Source organism: Thermobia domestica, chromosome 6 (genome assembly GCF_964235325.1).
Source record: "Thermobia domestica chromosome 6, izTheDome1.hap1.1, whole genome shotgun sequence".
Taxonomy (NCBI): domain Eukaryota; kingdom Metazoa; phylum Arthropoda; class Insecta; order Zygentoma; family Lepismatidae; genus Thermobia; species Thermobia domestica.
Window position 1 is genome coordinate 250,648,674 of NC_137459.1, and position 21,076 is coordinate 250,669,749.

At 34.7% G+C, this 21,076-nt stretch overlaps 1 protein-coding gene across 5 annotated transcripts in view; it reads right to left on the bottom strand.

The window, feature by feature from the left end:
* The window catches only part of LOC145688474 (uncharacterized), a 306,168-nt gene that overhangs the window by 123,599 nt on the left and 161,493 nt on the right, over positions 1–21,076 (bottom strand). For all 5 annotated transcript variants that reach the window (XM_081762755.1, XM_081762757.1, XM_081762756.1 and 2 more), the window contains one exon: positions 14,534–14,702. In XM_081762755.1, coding sequence (XP_081618881.1) covers positions 14,534–14,702 — 169 coding nt within the window. The remainder of the gene's footprint in view (positions 1–14,533; positions 14,703–21,076) is intronic.

Sequence of the window (21,076 nt, forward strand, 5' to 3'; positions counted from 1 at the left end):
AAACAAAAATGGAACGTTTACACTGAAGTAATAGCTTAAACTTAAAACACTACAACTCAAGATAACACCCTGACATTAATGAGAGAGTGAAATAGTCCTTAAAAGGATCTGTGAGCACAACGGATAGCGATGCATGGTCTGCAACTGCTCCTATGCTCCTCTCAAAGTTGGTAATGATTTGTGGTATAGAGTTACATTATTCCACCAGCGATGTTGACAACTATTTATTATTTGGGCATCTCAATGTGCTGCAAGAGGTCTCTTCATAGTTTCCAAATGCGTTTGATGGTATTCAAGTTGGGGGAATAGACAGATCAGTCAATTCGCTGAATATTTTCTCGTTTCAAGAGCTCCACCACCTGCGCTCTCAACTTTGACAGATGAATGTACCGCGTTCAAAAATTAAGAGGTTGGTATGCCCATGTTACATTATACTTCCGCACACAAGAACACCGGACCACCAAAATCATCATGTTTGACAATTCTCCTAAGTTCATTGCGTGTTCCCACTTCTTCCCAGATGTATGTATGTCCAGAATCACTACTCACGCTACATCTGTTCCCATCGTAGAAGAGAACGCGACCTCACTCCTCTGTCCAGCTCTACTGTTCTGGGCACCATTACAAACGGTGCTTTCTATGTGCTGGTGTCAACAGAATATCATGCAATTGACGTCGGGCAAAGAGACATTGCCTACTTAATTTACGCGCCACAGTGGAGAGTGAGATTGAGCGACTTGCAGTCCTCTTATGGGGCGTTTACACTTGGTCGATTTAGTCGCACGACTAAATCGACTCGCTGCATTTGCCACTAAATCGAAGCAACTAGGCCAATCAGATCAATGGATGTGTTCAATTATTTCAACCACAGAAAATAGAACGTCTTTCAATTCAGTTGCCAGTCGATTAGCCGCTTTCGATCAACAAGCGATTAAGTTGAATGCCCGTTTACACGGTCGATTAAGTTGAAAGTGACGTCAATTCAACTGAATCGAACGCAAATCGACTAAGTGTAAACGCCCCATTAGATTGCTTTTCAACTGCAACAGCTGTTTGACGTCGGTCTCTTATTGCTTGTTTCAAATGTAGCGGTCGTTCCCTGCTGTAGTTGACCGCGTCGATCACCATATATATTCGTACTCCGTTGTCTGTGGTTCGGAATGCTCTTCATGCGTGTGAAACAATGCAGTGTGCAATACCAAACTCCTGAGCCATGTTTGTTACCCTTCGCTCTTCTTCCAGTTTCCTCATGATTTTTCCCCGTGTGAAATTACCCAAATGTTGTCTCTTGCCACCTTGTTGTACCACCACTACAATGGACTTAACAGCTCTCTGGCTAACAAACATTGTCTCGTCCCTGTTCTTTCCATTGAACTGCCTCTTGTTGGGGAAACAGACCCATTTTTTCGCAACTGTTAAGCTGACCTTAGAGTATGCAAGCCTTGCATCTATCTTGTTCTTAAGTTTTGCATATCAGTGTATTTAGCTGAGTTTTATTACGTTAGTACACATTGAGAGAAAGAGAGAGAAAAAGTGGAGAGAGTATATTAATAAATCTACTTATTATTCTTCAAGAGCTTTACAACAATGTTATCATGTAATTAGATAATTCACACCCATTTTCATAAGAACTGAGTACACGATCATACTTTTTAACGTCAAAAATATTATCTCAAGTAAATATTTCAATGTCTTACGAACACAATATACACAATACTTGTTCAAATTTTATGGTTTATAAATTAAACATCAAAAGGGTTGAAGAGAATAAATCCACTTATATTTCTTATTGCTATCTCTCCGGCGTTATTATAGTCCACAAATAAAGATTGGAGTTGCTATTTACTCATTCGATAAATGTAAATATCATTGGTCTAATTCAGAACTTTAAAATGAAGATACACATGAAAGATAAGATTGCGGATAAAAATACAAATTTACGCACTCCAAGCGTATAGAATAATGCAGCTTTTCTTTCATGAATGTTATCATGAGTAAATTGCACTCTGAAGATGTAGTGTTTTCTAATATTCATTAGAAAATAAAACTAAAAGAAAAAACATATCGTATGCTTAAATTATTGATTAATAATCAGATAACTTTTAAAGCTAGAAGTCTTTAAACTTATGTTGTTTATTAAATGGTGTCATATCTGAATATGTAGAATATAAATGTGTAATATTTCGTTTATTATATTTCTTATCCTCTTTCTTCTTCTTCTTTTCTCCTTCTCCTCCTCCTCCTCATGATTATTATTATTATTATTATTATTATTATTATTATTATTATTATTATTATTATTATTATTATTATTATTATTATTATTATTATTATGCCTATTATTGAGGTTTAGGTCTTGCAGGAGTGCTGTTTAGGTATGGAATGTAAGGAGAAATGAATGGTGGTACTAAAGTGAATGATGAAACAAAACACATAACCTCCATGTTGTGAGCGGAGTTCGAACCCACAATAAAGTGGTCTTGCAGAATCCAGCCTATGCCTTGGTGTCCCAGGATTATTATGTTTTTTAGGCTAAAGGAGACAGATGATTAAGGCAAGTGAATGATAATGGAAGAATTAGTGGAATGAAAATGTGGTAGGAAACTAAAATACCCCGAGAAACCGTACGGACACAATGCTGTCCACTACAAACTTACTTGGTCGGAGATCAAACCAGGGAATCCCATGCACCAGAGGTAAAGCCCTTTACCGCTTAGTCACCATAGTACGCTATTCACATACCCACGATGCTGCTCTGATTTCCATAGAGCAAAAACGGTAAGAATATCGAGTTTCTTTCTTTCTTTTTTTCTTGCAATCTATTCAGCGTCTCAGGAGGTAGGTCCTACCTCCTCCGTTAACCCCATTTCAACTTTATGGGTTGGCTGCACAGATAATAATATCATAGTGTATGGTAAATAATGTTCCTTTCCCCATATTTGCATCGTACAAAATTTCAGCGTTTCTTGTTCATTAATTTAAAAGTTATAAGCGCATATCAACATAAATGATCCACCTTGTACATACATTATCACGTTTGTCTTACTTGCGTTATTACTGCTGAGGATGGCACTAAAATTTGGATGTTCGTGACATTGTAGCATCATTAGCTTGCAACACTGAATAATAAATGTAACATTTTGTTTTTTCGTTTGACATGCATATTTGAAATGTATAATAACCTGACTTAATGCAAGTTGAAAAAATACAAATTTCTGTTCGGTTGGCAACATAGTTAACCTTACGGTATCGGAGAGTATGTCAGACAATGATGTCCCTCCTCCTATCTTTACATAGTACAAAATGTCGGTGCTTTGTCCAGTAATTTAAAGGCTGTAAGAGTGTATCAAGATGAATAGTCCACCCTGTATATACAGGGTGTTTCAAAACAACACCGACAACGTTTGAAAGGTGACTTCTGGTACCAACATAAGACGAAAAGTATAGACCAACCTGGGTGCACAAATGCTTCCTTTCAGAGTTATAGGCTGCCGAAAACATGAAAAATGAACTTTAAAGGTATGTAGCTCCCAAACTGTGGGACCTACTGTATAGTCGGGTCAAGACTTCACCTAGGAACTAAGTACCCAGTATATTGAAAAGCGAAGTAGTACAAGCAATCAAATATATGCGAAGGAGAAAGGGCACTGGAAAAGATGACATACCAGAAGATTTGCTCAAGGGATTAGGAGGCAACGTAATGAAAGTACTGACTTCACTTATTAACAAGATCTATCTGAGTGGAGAATGGCCAAAAGATTTTCTTGATGTTACAATGATTGCATTGCCCAAGAAAAACCAAGCAAAGAAGTGCAGCAATCACAGAACCATTAGCCTGATTTCCCATACTGGAAAGATCATTGCACGCATACTGAATAGGCGGCTGGAAAGTAAGATAGATGAGAGGTTAGAAGAAGATCAATTTGGATTCCGAAAAGGAAAAGGCACCAGATATGCAATTGGATTGATGAGAATTGTATCAGAAAGAAACCTTGATGTAAAGGAAGAGTTGTGTTTGTGCTTCATCGACTGGCGAAAAGCTTTCGACCGAGTCAATTGGACGAAACTTCTGAAAATACTTAAAGAAATCGGAGTCAACTGGAGAGATCGACGACTCATTCAAAACCTGTACACAGGACAACGAGTGAAGCTGCGCTTGAATGAATGAGAAACCAATAGTGTGGAGTTTGGAAGAGGAGTCAGACAAGGATGTAGTTTGTCGTCCCAATAACTCAACATTTACAGTGAATGTTTAAAGAAGCAAGCATTAATGGGAATGGGAAATTTCAAGATTGGAGGGCACATTATTAACAAGATCAGGTATGCAGATGATACGGTTATAATAGCTAAAACCGGAGGAGGACTACAGGAGATGATTGACAAAATAGTTGACACTGGAAAACTGTATGGAATAGAAATTAACATCAAAAAGTCGAAAGTCATGAGAATATCCCGTGGAAACACACCCTTACGGATCAGAGTAGAACAAAGAAAACTTAGAGAGGTCGATAATTTCAAGTATCTGGGAAGTATTTTGACGACGGACGCTCCTGTACCAAAGAGATCAGGTCAAGAACTGCCATAGCTAAAGAAGCATTCAACGAGAAAAGATCACTCTTAACTAGCAGGCTCAATATTGGACTTAAGAAGACGTTGGTCAAGTGCTATATATGGAGCATTGGACTGTATGTTTCAGAGACTTGGACATTTTGGAAGTTAGAGGAGAAATATTTAGAGAGCTTCGAAATGTGGTGTTGGAGGAAGATGGAGAAGATAAAATGGACAGAGAGAGCAACAAACGAAGATGTTTTAAAACGGATAGAATAAAAGAGGACACTTCTAGCTACCATCCTTCGTAGAAAGGCCAATTGGATTGGACACATCTTACGAAGAAATTGTCTTCTTCACACCGCCATAGAAGGAAAGATGGAAAGGAAGCGAAGAATAGGAAGAAGAGAAACACAGCTGATCGATGATTTGAAAGATAGGAGAAAATATTGGGAGTTAAAAGAGGAAGCTGAAGATCGACAAATGTGGAAGAAACATTTCCAGGCCAAAATCTAAAATTGAAAATAAAAATCCTCATTAGTCTCAGGACCTGCCGAAAGGCAGAATACTTAATAATAATAATAATAATAATAATAATAATAATAATAATAATAATAATAATAATAATAATAATAATAATAATAATCGAAAAATATATGTTTCAAAATCCTGCAGCACTCACGCAACAATTTTTATAGAGGGAGTTTGGCTACGGGCATATAATTTGAATTATTCACCAACTACCTCTATAAAAAAATGTTGCGAAAGTACCGTAGGATTCTCAAAACATGGATATTTGGATAGGGTACATACTAGTTCTTAAATAGAGCCTTGACCCGACTACGGTAGGTCCCATAGTATTTGAGCTATGGATCTTTAAAGTTCATTTTTTTTTCATGTTTTCGAAAATGAAATGAAATGAAATTTTTGATTTTACGTCTCACGATTATGCTGGTTAGGCTAAAGGAGAGGGTGATGGTGAGAGATGAATTAAATGGTGGAATGAAGAAAGTGGGAGAAAACGGGAGAACCCCGAGAAAACCCACGCACACGGTGTTTGTCCACCACAAAGTTCTCTTGGCGGGAGCAGGGTTTGAGCCCGGGACCCTAAACATTTCATGTTTTCGGCAGCCTATAGCTCCGAAAGGTGCACCCAGGTTGATCTATACTTTTTGTTTTATCTTGGTGTCAGGAATCCCCTCTCAAACGTTGTAGGTGTTGTATTGAAACACCCTATATATTGTTTCTCTCCACGTCAACTACTTAAAAATTCATTATTCAATTCACTGTACTCCGACAGCTATTCATATTGAGCAGATGAAACTTCTGTTATCAACCAAGGCGACAAAAATGTTAAATTCGCTCTGATCCTCACTAATATTCTCGGAGTTCTAGCAATTACACCTTCATTCTCCAACATAATCTTTGCTATAGCAGTATCTTACAAAATGACCCAAGGTCACAGATCGTACGTAACGGAATACAACAGATTAAAAAAAGATTATACTCACGAATTCCGAAGTGTGCGAAAATTGGCATGAATCCAGCTCGTTTTATGTACTTTGTAGTATAACGACCTTGTCATCTAACAAAGTATGTTCTTATATATATATATATATATATATATATATATATATATATATATATATATATATATATATATATATATATATATATATATATATATAATCAAGAAGTAGATAAAGTTTGTTTTTCCGCTTCTGGATCATGTTTCAGTTTTTACAACTATTATTGCTCTTCAACTTGTGTCTTGCCCCGCCCCGCCACGCAAAATTGAACTTAAGTCGAGCGAGCTATTCAATATCTGGGCACGCTCTTACTACTGTGCAATGACTAACCACAACACCAAGGACGGTGAGGATTGAACCCAGAGAGGGTGAATGACACCGTTCGACGTACTTGCTACTCCAGAAGAAATTGTCGCCTACAATTGAAGAAGCTTTCTCAATAGGGCTTCAAATGACAGCTAAAAAAGCAAACGATTTATACAAAACCACGTACTTTACTGAGCACATTGTAAATTCTTATTAGGTACCTAAGTTGAGTATATTAGTGCTGATGAATCCAAATATAAAAATAAGAAGTTCATGGCTCTTGTTTGAATTTTAATCAGTGTTGCAAATATTGTAACGCTAAAAGCAACAAAAATAAGTAAGAAACATTTTAAAACCAGTTTTTCTTTTTCTTTTTGTGCTTGAAACAAGTTTTTGAATGACAAACACTTTTTAAAACTATTAACCGCTTGAAATATTTTATTCATGATTCACAGAACAAACATATTCTTGTGTCTCTTCTCAGTTTATCTCGGATTCATTCCGTATCGTCTAGAATCCAGTTTATATGATTCATGGCTAACAGCTACTTCCCAGTCTGCTATCAAACAGCTCGAATCTTACGACAGTCAATACAAAAGCGTCTTGTATTGTGTCCCGTTTAGTAAGTACTCGGATTGTTTGTTTCTTCCATTAAAATGTTATCAGTAGACAGATTATTATTATTTTTTTTTAAATAATCAAAAGTAATTTTCTCTTTCAGTATAACCATAAAAAAAAGTCTTTCAAGACACTCAGGCGCACTCGAGCACATTACACTGTGCACCAACAAACGCAAAATTTGCAATATCGACCAAGCAGTTAAAATGATTTGTTTTCTTCGCGTTGCGTTGTTGTACTCAGAATTTTTTGAAGACGTACTGAGTAACTCCCACTATGTGTGTAAGCAATAAAGTAACAACTATTATATTTTGGAGATATCAGCTTCCTTATTTCATGTGTAAGCAGGGACAGCCCTAGGCAATTTGCCGCCCCGTGCAATAGCATTATATGCCGCCCCCTTTTCCAGAAAGAACAAATTAAAAGCCACGATTTTAAGCATGATATCCCATCACGAACAGTGAAGGGGAGGGAAATAGTACTCGCACTCAGAAAGGCCTAAACACTATAAATACAATCTCATTGTGTGTTTTTTCTTTAAATAATAATCTGTATTATATTAGAGAAAGATAAAGCAAATGCACCTGCATAGGAAAGATGGTAATCCTTTTTTATAGAATTCAAGATCCAGCTTTAATCTCACTATATCAGTTTGCAATTCCAGTGCAACTAGCTATTTTAGCTTTATTTCTTAATTTTCCTTCTACATCTGTTAAAAAATGTTTCCCTCTTCAACGATAAGGAACTTGTTTGTGACAAAGTAAAGACTAGTTTCCATATCAAAACTGTGATATATGACTAAATGGAACAGGTGTTCTCTAATGTCCGAGAATTGTGGTCTTGTATTTGATAACAATCAAACAATTCATGCTGGGATTTGTTTGACCATTTGCTTTAGCACTGTCCATGTGACCTTAAACCAGACTTGAAAAAAAGTTTTTTTTAAAAAAAAACAGAACAAAACATGCGTTTAAAACATGAAAAAGATGATCAAAATATAAAACACACGCGAAAAAATATGTTTTAAACGTTTTGAATAGTTTAAAACATGATTTTAAACATATATTTCAAAATCGTGTAATAATTTATTTGTTAAGACTTTCTGCCCCCATTACTGCCCCCCAAAGTCTGAAATTCAGGGTAGGCGCGGTTGAACTCTAAATGGACTCCCCTCTCTAGTGGCAATCATAAAAGACACTAGATTGCACCTTGTCACGTAGTTTTTGTTTCTTCCATTTCTGATTCGTGGTTGAGAAGATATGACGGTCCTCGTCGGTATATTCTTTATGACACCCTGCATTTATTTAAGGTAGTTATACATTATTGACATTTAAGGTAGTTACATTCGGAGCTTGACTTGTTAATCATTCTCACACTGCAGCGTACACAATATAATATTAATATCTTAAATTTATGAGCATGGAGGGGGAAATTACCCCCCCTGTTCTCAACGCCTTTTTCTAGCGGTTGTCCTATGAAACTCTAGCCCATACCCTTTCACGTGGTTTGTGCTTTATTTATTTCATACTCTTGAATACAAAGATACTATGTGCTATGAACGCCATATTTTATGAAAACTAAATTGGAGCCAAATTTATCCTTCAACTCAAGTTTGTTCGAAACGCATAAAGTTAGTTTGTTTAGTTTGATTGATTACAGTTTCGCATCAGTAGCAAGGTTATTTAAGACATAGCTTATTGTTTGAAGTTTGAACCGAACCACTAATTTTGAAATTTTACGTCGGATCGTAGTCAAAATCTATACAGCAAATTCCGGACATCTCGTGGCTCTATCATCAAAATTTCATGTTAAAAGGCCGAAAATTGCGCCTTGTAGCGTGCGCATACATACATACAGGCGAACAAATGTAGATCACGTCGTTCCAGGAACCTTACTAACGTTAGGCAATGATCGGGTGACTGCCATACTTTGCGCCTTCTCGCCTGGTCCCTTACAACATAATTACAACAGATGGCAGAACAGCTACTCATCTAGCTGTTGACAAAATTCATAGGCTTAAAAAATTGTTTTCGTAACCGATTACATATAACATAGTACGTTACTCGTTAGTTGGCACAAATGCCAAATATACTGCGTAAAGATTTGCTCATAACTAACTATAAAATCCAATTAAAATTTCTACTGGCAATTACTTGTTATTTCTGATATGCTCAGAAGGTGATGTCCTTGTTGATAAATTAACACAGAAGTAACATCCTGAAGTTTTAGTCATTTTGTGTTGTTTTAACAGCTCATCTTTGCTGGGTATGGATTATGTATGCTCCTTACAGATTTTTGTAATAAACATAAGAACCGGATAACGGCTTTTTTTCTTACTTTTCTCAGTGTAAGAAGACGGAAAAGAGGGATAAACCTATTTTTAGTCTAGAAGTTGAAATTGTCTAAGATATAGCATGGAGCTTGGAAATTTACATAAGTTTACTTAAAGTTTTATATTATTATTATTATGCTTTTTTGAAACTTTCAACATACAGTCATGAAATGTATATACTATATATTTTGACATACGCAATATAAATATATCATAGCAAAAGACAACTTGGCTAATTTTCAACACTGGGAGAGATCTTAAGATTGATTTTTGGAAGTTTCAATTTCAGGAATATTAATTTCGAGCAAGAATTTCCACGAAACGGAAAAAAAAAATCTTCCGATTTCTGGTGTAAGAAATCGATTTTGAAACATAATTTTGACAAAATAGGCGATTATAAAAGTATGTTTCAAGATTACGGAAATTCACTATAAATTTACCTAGTCTATTGGTTTCTATGGATTGGAGTGAATCTACAATTTACGGATACCAGAAAACGAATTCATTCGGTCTCGACATAGTGAAAAGTTACTCAGGAGCGCTTGTGAGCACAATTTTAGCGAAATTAAACTTGCATTGACAGGTATTTGAAACCAGAAAATTGTTGTATATAGGTTTCAAATATTTTCCGTAAACTTTATTCTTCTCGAGAGAAAAACAAACATTTTACTAGTATGTAAATAAAAAATCTTGGTAAACCAAGCTCATTAATAAAAAGAAAGATAGAAAATTGGAAGCGTGGTGAAAAACTTTAAGAACAAATTAACTGGATCTGCGGACTTAATTATTTCTCGTATTTTTGAAAACAAAATACACTTGATGGAAGTTTGGATATGACTTAAGTAGATGCTGATTAAGGACGGAATCGATTGGAACAGATTAAAAAGAGATTTACTGTATCATCAGACGATTGTTCTGTGAAAGAACATACTTTAAATGTATATATATATTTTTTAATATGGTACTATTTTATAGCATCCTGTGTGAGCTGCAGCAAAATTAATTTATCGATATTTTTATACGATTACATATTGAAAAAGACATTGTGCAATCTATTTTTTTTATCGCAAAATGATAGAAGTTTTGGATATTCATGGTACCGATAATGAAATGTTATGTTTGACTTCCGAACACTTGTCCAAATATTGATACTGTATTAACCAAATATGTCTGTTTGAATCAAAGAAATTGTGCTCATCTAACTAGAAGTAGCTAAGCAAGGAGCTTAGACCAACTTGTTTGCATTTTGCACCATTACAATATTTTTCTTTTCAGTTGAATTATAACGTATCAGTGCTAAACATGCTTCTATGACACTGTTGTTCAATCACACGCCAGAGTAACACAAGAAAAGAAAAACATTGTCATTAAAATAACAATTATGTATAGTACAATAATTACAATAGATCATTGTTAATTTTAATATCAACCAAGTTTCACATGTTACGGAAGTAGTCGAAACTGCTTGACTCATCCATATAATCCAGTTGAGAAGTTTTGATTCTGCGGCGATGAAGCCTCTTTAAACTATGAAGTTAATTAGTAGTGTAAAGTATATGTGGGTCTTCTCTGAATTTTGTATTGCACTTTCTGAAGTTTGTTACTGACTATAGGACTGTATGGCAGTATGCTTATGAATGACCTGTTGTAATCTCAGTGCGAAACTTTACAGTGCAGAGGCAGACAATTTTCTCTTAAAACTTCTTTCAAAATTGCTACTTTCAGCGCCTTCATACAGGCCAAAGTAAGAGGAGCTATAAACATAATGTCAACCCATTCTCAAATAGAGAATGGAATGTCCAATGAACAACGCTTAAATAGACGATTGGATAATTAAGATGTCCCAAACATTTCCTAGGCACTCCGAAAATGGATGTCATGCCATTACTCGTATAATTTCTATTTACTCTTGCTGATGGTCACATCCAATGTTGGTTCTGTAAATTATGTAAATAATTTGAGCAAAGAACATTTTTATTAGATTTTTATTATGAAAAACGTCGTTCCATTGATAAATCAGTATATTAACGGAACCATTTATTTATGTGTTAAGACCAATTTATAAAGATGGAATGTAAAGTATACGTTAGATAAAAGCAGCTAGATTTAAAAAGAGACCACTAAAATAGATAAACTAAACAATAATGTAACTGAATTGCCTAAGAGAGTGGAGATTAATTTTTCTTCCGCTCGCAAGAAGCACTGCGCATACAAGATCAGTATCTTCTTCGAGAAATTATGCAAAAGAGCTTTGAAGCACAGTGTGAAGACTAAAAAGAAAAAAAGAAAAGACTTTAAGATGAGCACAAAAAGTAAAAATTTGAAAGTGAAATGAGTAGGAAAGAGAGAGATTGAGGAATATAAGTCAATTTGGGGGCTTTATAGAAACTGATGTTGAAAGATATATTGGGTTTAAAACATGTTCTTTAAAACTGCTCGCTCAAAATACGACCATCTGAAAGGCATGATCAAGCTTTGTGTGTTTAGAAGAAAAATATTCCAAATTGCGTTGAAGATAAGGAGACAAACGCATACAAATATATTTTTTTTAAAATAAAATACTAAACTAATACGAATAATAATCATAATAGAAAAAGGGTACCAAAATGTAGACTAAACAATCGTAAAATATTAGTTGTAAACAAATATATGGACGTGGCAGTTAAATATTGCAAGGCGAATGCCATGTTAGAACCGGTTCACCCCAAACTACCCACTATTTCAGGACTTACAATTTTAGTAAGGTAGTAGTAACACTAGCAAGAGTGACCGATCACTCAACATTTGTTTTCCAAATTCACTAAAAGGAGGTGTCTATTTTTAGCGTTTTTTTTTACTTTCTTATACAATATTACTAAGTGCTGGTGGGTTATCAGTATATTTAGCTCTCACGGCGGTAAGCCTACTCGTTTCAGAGTTTTTGCTGTTGTAAAAATAGCTGGTGTCCACTAAGAAGTTGTCACCTTGATCTAGTTTTTCTCTTTTCTACTGAGAAACTAGATTTTGTGACAATCATCTTTACTAAACTTGCGGCTTTGCTTCTGTAATCCATATAGTGTAACCTTCCTTAACGGACACATCTTGGTAAATGATACCTTCATAATACGAACAGATTTTTTTCTTTGACCCGGCGAAAACAGATGTATTATTGTGAAACAGGACAATCTTCTCTTACCTGCTGTAGTAAACTTTTCATAATGGGCAGAGCTCCCCCGTAGCTAAGACGTTAGAGAACGCGCGTTTGACGTTGGAGATCCGGGTTCCATTCCCGGTGGGAGCTCATGTGATTCGGATTTCCCGATAAACTGTAGGTTCACGTATCATACAGCTTTGCTGCTGAAAGGTATGCTAAACCAAAAATCAAATCAATAAAGGCAGAAATTATTCGTAGCTTATACGTATTTAACACACAAAATAAAGCACCGTTAAAGAAGTTCGCCATTATTCGCTATTACAATGAAACCTCTGATTGATCCAGTAGTTACATGAAAAACTTAGACAGCAACTATCATCCGCAGAATACACATGATAGACTACTACTGTGAAATAGAGCAGGTGAAATAGGGCAGGTTGGGTAAAGTTTTCATATTTCACCCAATTTGGAATACATAATACATATTATTCTACTATTAAATTGTGAACAACCACATTTTCAAATTTATTATTGTAAATTTAATTTGGAGAATTTGTGACATTTTTTTTAAATAATTGGAACAAGTTTCTTAGAAATGCCACCAGCATCACGGTTTAGGATAAGTTCCTTTTTCACAATGAAAATGGTCTTAGCAACTAAATTGTTGATTAAGTTCCTGAATTTATACTTCAATTTCGATTCTGATATTTAGTGTTTGGACTCACTTAAATGTTTAGTTACATATGAGACCAGTTTTTGTTTTGCGCGTTTAATGTCGCTCACATATTCCTATACTTTTAAATTATTGTCTTGTTTTGCCTGTCTAGTTATTATAAGTTTGTGCTGAAAGGTCGAAAAAAAAAACTCCATGGATGAGCTCGAAACGTACCAAATTATTAAACAATTGTTTTAAGGATGAATATTGCTTTTTTCGTCTTAAACTATCGTAGATGACCATATTGATTAAAACATTTTTCTGAAATAATGAAATAGGAGCAAATGGTTGTTTTATAATATTGGTCTAACGTAAGTTATGATAGTAACATATGGGTTTCAACTCACTTGCACTTCAGAAAAGATCATGTTCCATTGAGCCGTGGTAATACAAAGATGACTTCAGGAGTCCATACCCTTACTTTAATTAAATCATATAAACATTTAAGGAAAACTACTATACTATACTTAGTATCTAAATAGTCTTTACTTAATATATTGGAAGCAATATATAAGTTATCCACACACATTATATCCCAATTGAAGCGTAAGGGGAAATAACAAGGAATGTCTATGTATGTGCTTTAACGGGTGCTTTGCCTACCTGTTGATGACTCTTGGTACTATTTGACTGTATATGCCATACAGTGGCGTATTTACGATTTTGTTTCGGGAGGGGCTTTGCTAACTTTCGGGGGGGCTTTACCTGAAAATGTGAAAATTCTGCAAGATATTTCATATACTTGACTATAAGTAAGATTTCGGGGGGGCTTAAGTCCGGAAGCCCCCCCTTCCTAAATACGCCACTGATGCCATGTATATACGTAGATGTAGAAATGTCCAAGGAAAGGGCAAAATATTTGACTAATCCTATTCATTTTATACGCAGTTTTCAATCTTAAAACGTCGTTTTTTATTTTCGAAAATACAGTTTTGTGACATTCCTTGTTTTTTTCCCTTACCCTTCAAATATGGTTGTCAAAAATAGCCGAGTTATTAAATCGTTGTTACTCTCAGAATCTTCCACAGTTATGAATAAATTACAACTAAAATGTGAAACACTATTAACCCTTTTAAAAATATTTTTAAGAAATTGTAGACTCACTTGGGAAGCTCCTGGTCGTAGAGTTAAGTATCTCCCAAAACTCGGAAATTCGTTAGGTAATCCCTCAACGCATTGCAATTTGTTGGCATAAATTGTGAATCATTCGAAATCATTGAGGGATAGTTCATACATTTTCAATATTGTAACTACTAGATTTTACAGCACATGGATTTGTTGAGCATAGGTAAACGAAACCGAATTACCGCTTTGATTTCGTAACTTAAAAAATTACTCAAATGTTTACTTACCTTGAAAACTCATCTTCAGACACCTGCTCATTTGACGTACAACAATATTTGTATGTATCTGTGCCACAACAATGTTGTGCATGTGTTGCTTCGCTTCGCGGACAATAAAAACCATTATTCCATCGGCCAGCACTGTCTGTATATCCTGAGCAGAACTCATTAGCCACTACTAAAACAAGAAAAAGACAAATACACCATGAAAAATACATAACGGAACTAAGTTTTTCTTTTATTAACATTTAATTTTCTCTACCTCTGTTTGAAATTTCTGAAGGGTTTCTGTGTTAATAGTTTACATGGCATTTACATAATAACAAAAGTGCTGTCAACGCAGATATACTAGCTGAAATTCCCGTTCTTCGCACGGGAAGAACAAGTTTATGGAATATTTGAATCCCCTTCCACCTTAGGATACTATTTTAATGAAAGTGTAATGATCAAATACAAGAGATGCTCTACTTTTGGGATAAATTTTGAAACATCTGACCCCTCCCTCACAGAATACGTTTTTTAATCAAATCGATATGATTAAAAATCATACCTTGAGTTCGGTACTATGTTCCAAAAGTCATTTCAAATGAATCAGCTCTTTTCCCAATTCCGAAAAGTATGAATTCGGCACTAATTTCAGTCATTTTTGACATTATATTTTTCATCCTTTCTCCCCTTATCCTCTGAACATGAAGCTGAACTTGGATTTAAACGCATTAGAAGCGTCACTGTTCATTTCAGCGGCCTCGAAAGCTATGTATTGCACATTAATCACCAACATCTTCATTTTGGATTGTTTTACATGTGCCCCTTCCAACTCCCATCCCTTGAGGCGTCTTACTTCTTTTTTGTCAAATTGTAAGTCATATCTCCATCAAGATTAGCTGAAATTGCTCCAGATGTTCCACATTGTAAAAAATAATTTGTTAAATTTGAGAAACCGTTTCTTATCTGTGCACTGAGACAATATTTTCTTAGAAATGAGATTTTGCAATTCCGCTTTATAGAACCTCAAGTACTTTTCTTCATTTCTCATTAATGATAATTTCAAACTCTTATTTCAAACAAGAAGTCTCGGTGCACAAATAAGAAACAGTTTATCAGATTTAAGAAAGTATTTTAACCATGCAGAGTTGCGGTAGATAGATAGATATACGAGCATCGCCTTCGGTGTTACGCTGTAAATTTACAATATTTTCCTGCTTAAAACTGAGCTTAAATGCCATCTAGAAGGTCACTTACAGCTTACGAAAACTATGGATTCGACACTAATTTAGATCATTTGAGATATTCTCTACCTCTGGCCGATGGAGGTTGAACTTGAACTTAAATGCTATTGGGGGATTAATATGACAATTCATCTCAGCGACACCAGAAACTATGATTCGGCACTAATATCAGTCATTATAGATTATTTTCACATTTTATCTCCTTCCTTCTACCTAGGAGTGATAATGGAGGCTAAACATAGACTTAAACATAATTGGTAGAACTATGGATTTACTTTTAATAGAAGTCATTATTTATTACTTTCACACATTCCCTATTTCCCATGTCCTTCTAGGAATGCTAAGAGTCTTACTGTGATTGGGAACAAAGCTTTGGCATTCGAACTGTCATCAATCAACTTAGGAACCTCTAAAACTATGAATTCGACACTAATACCAGTCATCTTCGATTACTTTTACATATCATCATTTCCATGCCAGGGGTGCTAATGGGGGCTGAACTTGGACTTAAATGGCATCAAAAGAGTTGCTATTCATCTTAGCGACCCAGAAAATTATGAATTTCACGCTAATGTCAGTCGTTTTCGATAATTTTATATGTCACCCCTCCCAGTCATCCGAGGTCTTCAGTAACACAATTTTACCCAGTCGTTACTGAATATCTATTGTCTATTTTGTGCAAATTTGAGAGTTTTCACTTTTGTCCTTGAGACATTTTATGGTGAAAATACACGAGTTTCGAAAATTCGTAATGTTTAAAAATTTCCAAAAAATGAAGTATATGGTTCTCAGATCTGAAATTTGTTTGAGACGTTGTATATTATCTAGTCTCTATGTAGACAAAGAATTGAAGGTGAGTCATTTATTTCGTTTTAAAATGTACACTCTAAATTGCTATTTCTAGGTTTCCAACCTCAATGTTCAGAGCTTTTTCTTTCGACGTACTGAAGTACGTCTCAATGTGCACAGAATACAGAATATTGTCCATTCCATTAGCTTTCATATGGTTTTAGTTTGAACTCATTATCTTTAAAATCTAAAAAGTTACAGCGTTTAACGGAATCCTTTGAAAAGTGCAAAATACGCTCAGGCGCCTATGCAAAATGGCAGCTACAAACAAACCTGCGCTTCTAAGGAATAAATGAATACCCGTTTTCAACTTCCTGAGTGTGGTACAAACAGGTAAAAAAAAATATTAAAAAAACTCAAATTTGTCAGCAACCATCATTGGTTGATTTCATTTGGATTGCCCCAGATGTTTAAGTTAGGCATGTCAAGAAACTGTTGATTGTCGAAAACACAAGGGGAAAGATTATACAAGAGTTCAAGACGAGTGTTTATGAAACTGCCATTTTTAGATTTTGTTTATATTTCAATTCTCTTCTACAAACTGTGAATAAGAAACATGAATGAAATTGATTTTGCGTAATACAATACATAAACGACGCATCACTCACCTCGATACAATTACGTGAAAATGGTACCGAACTAAAAATATCAGTATGTTCGCAGCATAACTCCGTTTGGATCTATTTATCCAAACATATCCAGAGTGTTTGAATATATTTATCGAGTCAGTAAAGATTTCCAAAATGACTAAACTTTAGTTGTGCTGTATTATGCATACGTCAGGTCGAAATTAGAATATTGTAGTACTAGATGGAACCCTAATATACAGAAATACTTATATTTGATTGAGCGTACTCAAAATAAGTTTTTAAAGCTTCTTACACCTAAGAAAACAAAATTCTACCAGAAATTTGAAAGCTACATTAACCTTGTTGAAAATTTTAAATTTGAAACTTTAGAACTCAAGAGAAGAAATATTGATTTATTATTTTTTAGACAAACTCATTCATGGTAAAACAGACCGTCCTAATTTTAACGAACAAATATGTATCCAAGTAACATCCACTACATTGCGCACTGATTCGAAAAATACATTTTTTTGTGTGCGACAGCAAAAAAAAAAAAAAAAACGTCTTAAGCAAATCTCCTATATAGAGAGTTAGTGCAACCTACAACAAGTTAGTTAAAGAAAATTTCAACCTTGAAATACTGGCAGCGGACGTAAATAGTTTTAGAAAGTCTATTAATCCTGTGAGCTGAATGTAATTATTACCAATAGTTCCATTAATCTATGTAATCTGCATAATGTATATACTATGTAACACTGTAATTAGGCCTGTGCCTGTTGTGTTATTTATATGTCAATAAATATTCTAAAAAATAACAGAATGCCGGTAAGGTGTTTACCCTAACCACTTTATATCTTAAGAACTAATCATTTTCGAATGCAGGTTCCTTAAGTCATTTATCTTGATGTTAGGAACCATTCCGGAAGTTGAAATGAAATTTCTAACATAGCGTCTAACGTACTCTGTAGGCTAACGGACACGGATGATTAATGAAAGTGAGTGAAATGAAAACGTGGAAGGATCAGGAAGAACTTCAAAAAACCCTGAGACATGATGTTGTCTACCACAAACTCACATATCTAGACTCGAACTAGGGATCTCTTGCACTAGAGGCGGTAACCTATCATTGAACCACAATCTCCTGTCCTGGAAGTAAATTCTTGAGAAAAAAAAAAAGTATATTGGCATCTATACATAATAACCCAGTACACACGTTCGTATCGCTACAAACATACATATATAGCACATATGAGTGCTAGAAAAGGTTTAAGTTAGGATTAGTGGAGAAGTGGGAAATATTACTTACAAGTTAGTTACTGAATAACTACTAACGTTCCGACCGTGGAGATTCTTGATCAAGTTATCTGCAAAATACAGTGTAACTTCAATTATTAGAACCCCAATCTTCCGGAACGCCAAATATTCGGATGGACATCAGAGAAAAAATAAACACATTTAAAATGGAATAGGAACTTATAGAAATGCAAACTGTATGCATTCATTCGTAAAAATATAATTTCCTTGAAATTCCACTTTAATTAACGCTAACATTTAGATTTAATTGATTATTTTTCTGTATCTTTTAAAATTGTTTATAGTAAAATAGATTTCTTTTTTAAATTAAAGAAAAGCGATTTCAGAGGATTTTTTCTTTCATTCCCCACAACATAAGCATTCATTAATGATGGATTACCTTTCCCCAATTATTCAAATTTCTGCATATCCAGATTACGTCCAGAACTCATTAATCCGGATGAATGGAGTTTCGCTGTACCAGATCCAGAGGAAATTTGGTCTGGGTCCATTCTCCAGAAAGTTTGAGCATTTGCTTTCTTTTAGAAGAGAAAACCTACTTTTTAACTTGATTATGCATCCATTATCCACCCAGGACAGGTTATTTTGACTTACGGACGTCTTACGTTATTGTGATAAACCTATTATGAAGATAGCTGTGTTCTTTTTTCATTGTTTATTTATATTTTTCTTTTTCTCTTCATACGTGTAACTTCTTTTTCTTCCTACATTGGAATTCCAAATGGGAGAATTGCAAATGAACGCTTGGTAAGGTATTAAAAAACATATAATTAGCTTCTCCAAAATGTTCAATTTGTGTACTGTGTAAAGTATAATTTGATAGATTGTTGTAAATAACTGAAGAATGATGACTTTTTTGTCAGCGTTATAAGCACTTAACTGCGAAATGATTACACGTTCCAAGCGTTGAAGGTTACACAGGTAAATTTAGGCCTTCCTCAATTCCAAAATTATTGTCGACATACATAAGTCACATGTTGGTATTTTCTTCTTTATAACAGGATAGACACACAAATAGGTTTCCCCACACTTATTCTAGCAAGTCATTTCTTACACATTTCCAGATGAAAAAAAAATCAAAGAATCAAAATAATGTAGTGTGCCTGCCTGTCTCGATTACTATCGCTTTTAATATATTATTTTGCACGTCTGTTGATTATGTTTCGGGGCTAAAGAAGGCGATGATGATGATAATTAGTGTTTCACAACCGGTATACTGCGAGTTTCAGTATGTGTATCGCAGAACTTGGGAGACAGTGTGATAATAAAGGTGGAAAATAACTAAAAATAATATAATTCGATGTAATTCTTCAAACAGGAACAAGAAACATATTTCAAAGACTTAAAAATATTTACTTTCCAGATATGTTCAAGAATAGAGACTAGTTATTAATGAGAATATGACGCAGTGTTGCCAGCACGTACGATAGAGTACCGCGGCCTGTCAATAAAGAAGTCTGTGCCGTAACAAAACAGAAATCGAGATGTTACCACTCTGTTAAAAAAAAAAATATGCTACGCGTGTTTTGCGCCGGTTTCTTTCCATTTTATAACTGCACCACTTATTTTATTACGGAAGACATAATAGCTCAGTAGTAGAGCACCCTTCCCCCTAGATCTTCAGACATGCGAGTTTGTCGTAGACAGCATCGTGTCTGAGGATTTTCTAGTGGATCTTCCATTTCCTACCACATTCTCACTTCCCTAATTCTTTCACAATCATTTACTCTGATGTATTATTGATTTCCTTTGACATAGAGGACATAATCATGGGACATAGAACTAGAAACTTCATTTTTTTATCATCATTCAGTTTTGCTTAACATTAGTTCCTATTCGTGCAAATATCGTAACTACTGGCTGCTAAATCTAATATTTTAAATAATAGTTATGTATTTAATTTCATAATTACTTTTGAGAAGTTAGATAGCTATTTCTCTTGGTATCCATTTGGCACTCTTGAGTTTCAGACTGCATACCTTCTCTTTATGACGTATATTAATTTGTTGCTAACTTCAGAATGAAGGGACCAACACAAGTGCAATTTGTTTAGCGTAGGGAGATACAACTCTCTGCAAGTTACTGGAAACTACATACAGTTATTATGGCTAAGCAATTCCAACGTTATTTATAAAAGAGAAAATATGGCCAGGACTGGACATGTGTTTCTGATTGTGCATACCAGAAACATACTTTAAGGATATTATGCTCGGTTTTGTTTATCCACCCTTGTTCACATTTATTTTCACTAATATTTATTTCCCGTGTAATAATAAATTTCCTTTCTACTAATTACTTAATGAATTGGTGTAATTTGAAAATTCATTTTGTATATTTTAAAAATCAATAACATATCAATAACTTAAATTATTGGTAGTTGGTTTTAACATTACGACCTTATGCAACAGGGAGGTAAGGAAGAGCGAAACATATGTTTACGTAAGCTCTGAACTGTGTGTAAGAGCGATTTTCAACCTATGAGTTTTCGCTTACTGGTAAGTCTTGAGGATATTTGACCACCTGTATATAGGGTCTATACTTAACACTACACTACATATATTCAGTTTTGAAATAGTAACTTTAGTCACATT